The following is a 3,161-nucleotide window of genomic DNA, read 5'->3' as shown; positions in this document are numbered from 1 at the left end:
CCGCCTTTCGGCCCCGCCCCGCCCCGCCCCAGCCCGCGCCTACCATCTTTCCGGTAGAAGGCGATCTCCACTTTGCGCTCCTCCGCGCCCAGCAGGGCCTGCGCGATCTGCGCGGCGGCACGGCGCTGCGTGCGCGGCCCGTGCAGGAAGTCGCAGGTGCACGGTCGCTGCATCACCTCGGCCCGCGAGTAGCCGCACAGCTCGCAGAAGCCGTCGTTGCAGTAGATGACAGCGCAGTTCTCCACCCGAGCGTTGGCGATGATGAACTTGCGGCCTGGGGGGCGGGGATAAGCAGGCACGTGAGCAGGGACCCCTGCCCCCAGGGTTCCCAGCCCTTCCCCGCCTTCTCTTGTTCTACACAGTTGCCCGCCCGGGGACTCCCCGCCCCAGGAAGTACAGCGGGCCTGGGGTCCCCAGCAGGGGACGAACGCAGCTGTGCCCCGACACAGGTGTCTCGGCCGGCCCGGCCCGGCGGCGCGCCCCCTCCCCCGCCCGGCCCGCGGGCTGGCTGCGTGGCTTCCCCCGGGCGGACTGCCAGCGGCCCGCCGCCCCCTCCGCGCCCGGGGCCCAGGCCAGCCTTGGGCGGGTGTCAGCAACGCGTGTCAGCAGCCGCGGCGGAGGGATAAACACTGGGCCTGGAGAGGGAGCCTGAGAAGGGCCAGAGATGGCGGCCAGCATTCCCTTTGCACCGCTCCGGCTTCTCTTCCCGACCCCCGCTCTCTAGACTGGGGGGTGCTCCCTGGGCACTCCTTACCCCGGGGACCCCTAGGAAATCACTCCCCTAAGTATCTGCGGACCCTGCCAGGTCAGTACTTCCTGGGACTTCTGCGACCCCTCCAAGGGCAGTCAGGAGCTGGGGAGTGGGCGCGTCAAAGAGGATGAGGGAAGAAGTACCACGTGAGCACCTACGATCCTTTCTCTCATTTAATACTCTGACAACCCCATCGTTATCCTCGTTTTGTAGATGAAGAAACTGAGACTCAAAAGAAGTTCTTGCCCTCATCTTGCAGCTTGTAAAACATAGAGCCCGCTTTCGAACCTAGGTCTGGCAGAAGGTGAGGAATAAGCGGAGGGTCACGGGCGGAGGCCCAAGGTCACAGGGAGCAAGGAAGGGGACCTGCAGCTCCAAACCCGGGAAACACCCAGAGCCCAGGCTGGCCTGAGAGAGCGGCTCGCCTGTAAACAGACAGACCCATGAAAGTGGCTCTCCAGGGATGTGAGGCCTTCCTCCGTTCGGCCCCATCAAGGGGAGGCCCCAGTGGACCCACTGAAGCTGGACTTGGCGCATTCCCTCCACACGTGCCCCAAGAGCCCGGCTGGTGGGTGAGCAGCAGGCGGGCGGCAGCCCCAGCTTGTGCCAGGAGAGATGCTCTGAGGATAAGAGCTTTTTATAAACACAGAAGTTTCCGGCCACTTTGGCCTTTAACGCTGGGGCTTTGGGTAGCAGTGGGAACTCTGCCCTCCCCCTTCCTAGTGGGCATAGCCCTCGCCCTAGCAATCCCATGCGCAAGGCCCAGGCTGCTGCATCAGGATCTGGCCTCCTCCTGCCTTCCTCCCCCTCCCTTACCCTGGCCTCCAGGAAGTTACTTTTCTGAAGTTGGGTCATCTTTAGGTCAGTTCCCCAGGCCCCCCAAAACTCTCAGGCAGCCATCAGCCCCAGAAAGCAGGGCTCCTTGTCACAGGAAAAGACTCCTGACTGAGCCTCCATCTCCACCTGGGCCCGAGGCAGCCCCGAGTAGCAACCACGTTCGCACCATCTTCAGAGAGGAAAAACCACCCGGGCCCTGCTCCCAGGCCTGGAGAGGAGAGCGAGTTTCTTCGAAGGCAGGCCCACCCCCACCCCACCACCCCCACCCCCGCCTCCTTCCCGGAGCTCCTAGAATAAGCGAGACAGAAGGGACCTGAAAGGCCCCTTTGGCCGCCCCCTCCTTCCCAGATGCGGAAGAGAGTCACTCAAGGTCACGCAGCAGTCAGTGGCAAGGTGAGGCCAGAAGGCAGGCCCCCAGCTTCCAGCCTACGGAGCCTCCCCGAGCCTGTGGGAGTGAAAGCCCCGGCCTCACTGCCCTCCACCACTGCAGTCTCCTCCCCCTCAGGATCATCCTGTTCCTCTGCTTCAGACAATGCTGCCCGGTGCACTGACCCCTCCCCTCCCCCACCACGGTCACAAGCACACGTTGTCCTGTGCTCACAGGGTCATGGGCAAGGAATGTCACCCCCTCCCAGGGCCCTTGGCAGTCACACCCACCAGGGCACATGCAGCCTTGGGGACAGACACACGCATGCCAGGAGGGTGCAAATACCCACACACAGAACATTCACCTAGCCTGGGACACTTCTGGAAAGCTCCCCTACCAGGCCAGCATTAGGGCTGCTGTAGTCCCCATAAAGGGGCTCAGGACAGGAAAAGCAACAACATAGGGTCATCGCATGGAGCCTGTTAGGCCCCCAAAGGCCAGCTTCAGCCCTGGCTCCCTCTCACCCCAGGGCCAGGGCCCACAGTTCCCAGCCTTGTCAAAGATCCCTCCCCACCGCCCATGCAGGGTCAAACGCATGGGTGACACACAGACACCCCACACACACCCAAGAGCGTGTTAGGCACTGACCCTACATGCTTGGCTTTCAGTCTCCGGCAACACAGTCTGGACGGGCACACGCACGGTACTCTTCGGGGCCCACGGTTTGGGCCATATGCATTCTCCAGTTCTTGCATCCACACGGCCCCATTCACATCCAGGCACCCAGAGTTAAGGATACCTGCACACTCCCATCCCACCTCCCTTCCCTGCACACTCAGGTTGTCACATACACACACTCCCCGATCCCGGAAACCGAAGCTGAGCTTCCTGCCGCGCTCCCCAACACCAGGCCCCTTGGCCCCAAGCCCACGGCCCCCCAGCACCAAGCCTTGCCCCCGCGACCCCTGGCCAGTGCCTTGGGGTCACCAGCCCCCATAGACTCACTAGCAGGACGCACACGGCCCGGGCACGCCCCCCCATTCACACTCTGGAGAGCTCGGCCCGCCCCCAGAGCCCCCTCCCCGCCGGCCCCCTCCCCCACTCACTCTGGCCCTCAAACTTGCGGATGATGGTGTCCAGGAAGGTGTTCTGCGGCGCGACGTGGCCCCTCCGCACCGGCATCCTGAGCCCATGGGCGGGCCGGGC

General features: G+C 64.0%; 1 protein-coding gene across 2 annotated transcripts in view; it reads right to left on the bottom strand.

Annotated features, from left to right (window-relative positions):
• The window catches only part of KCNH2 (potassium voltage-gated channel subfamily H member 2), a 33,296-nt gene extending 30,135 nt beyond the window's left edge, over window positions 1-3,161 (bottom strand). For both annotated transcript variants that reach the window (XM_024129441.2, XM_055084741.1), the window contains exons 1-2: window positions 3,062-3,161; window positions 44-274 (exon numbers count right to left, since the gene is read on the bottom strand). In XM_024129441.2, coding sequence (XP_023985209.1) covers window positions 44-274; window positions 3,062-3,137 — 307 coding nt within the window. In that variant the 5' untranslated portion in view covers window positions 3,138-3,161. The remainder of the gene's footprint in view (window positions 1-43; window positions 275-3,061) is intronic.

Source organism: Physeter macrocephalus, chromosome 5 (assembly GCF_002837175.3).
Source record: "Physeter macrocephalus isolate SW-GA chromosome 5, ASM283717v5, whole genome shotgun sequence".
NCBI lineage: Eukaryota > Metazoa > Chordata > Mammalia > Artiodactyla > Physeteridae > Physeter > Physeter macrocephalus.
The sequence above is the reverse complement of the archived record's forward strand: the minus strand, read 5'-3'. Positions and strand labels throughout refer to the sequence as shown.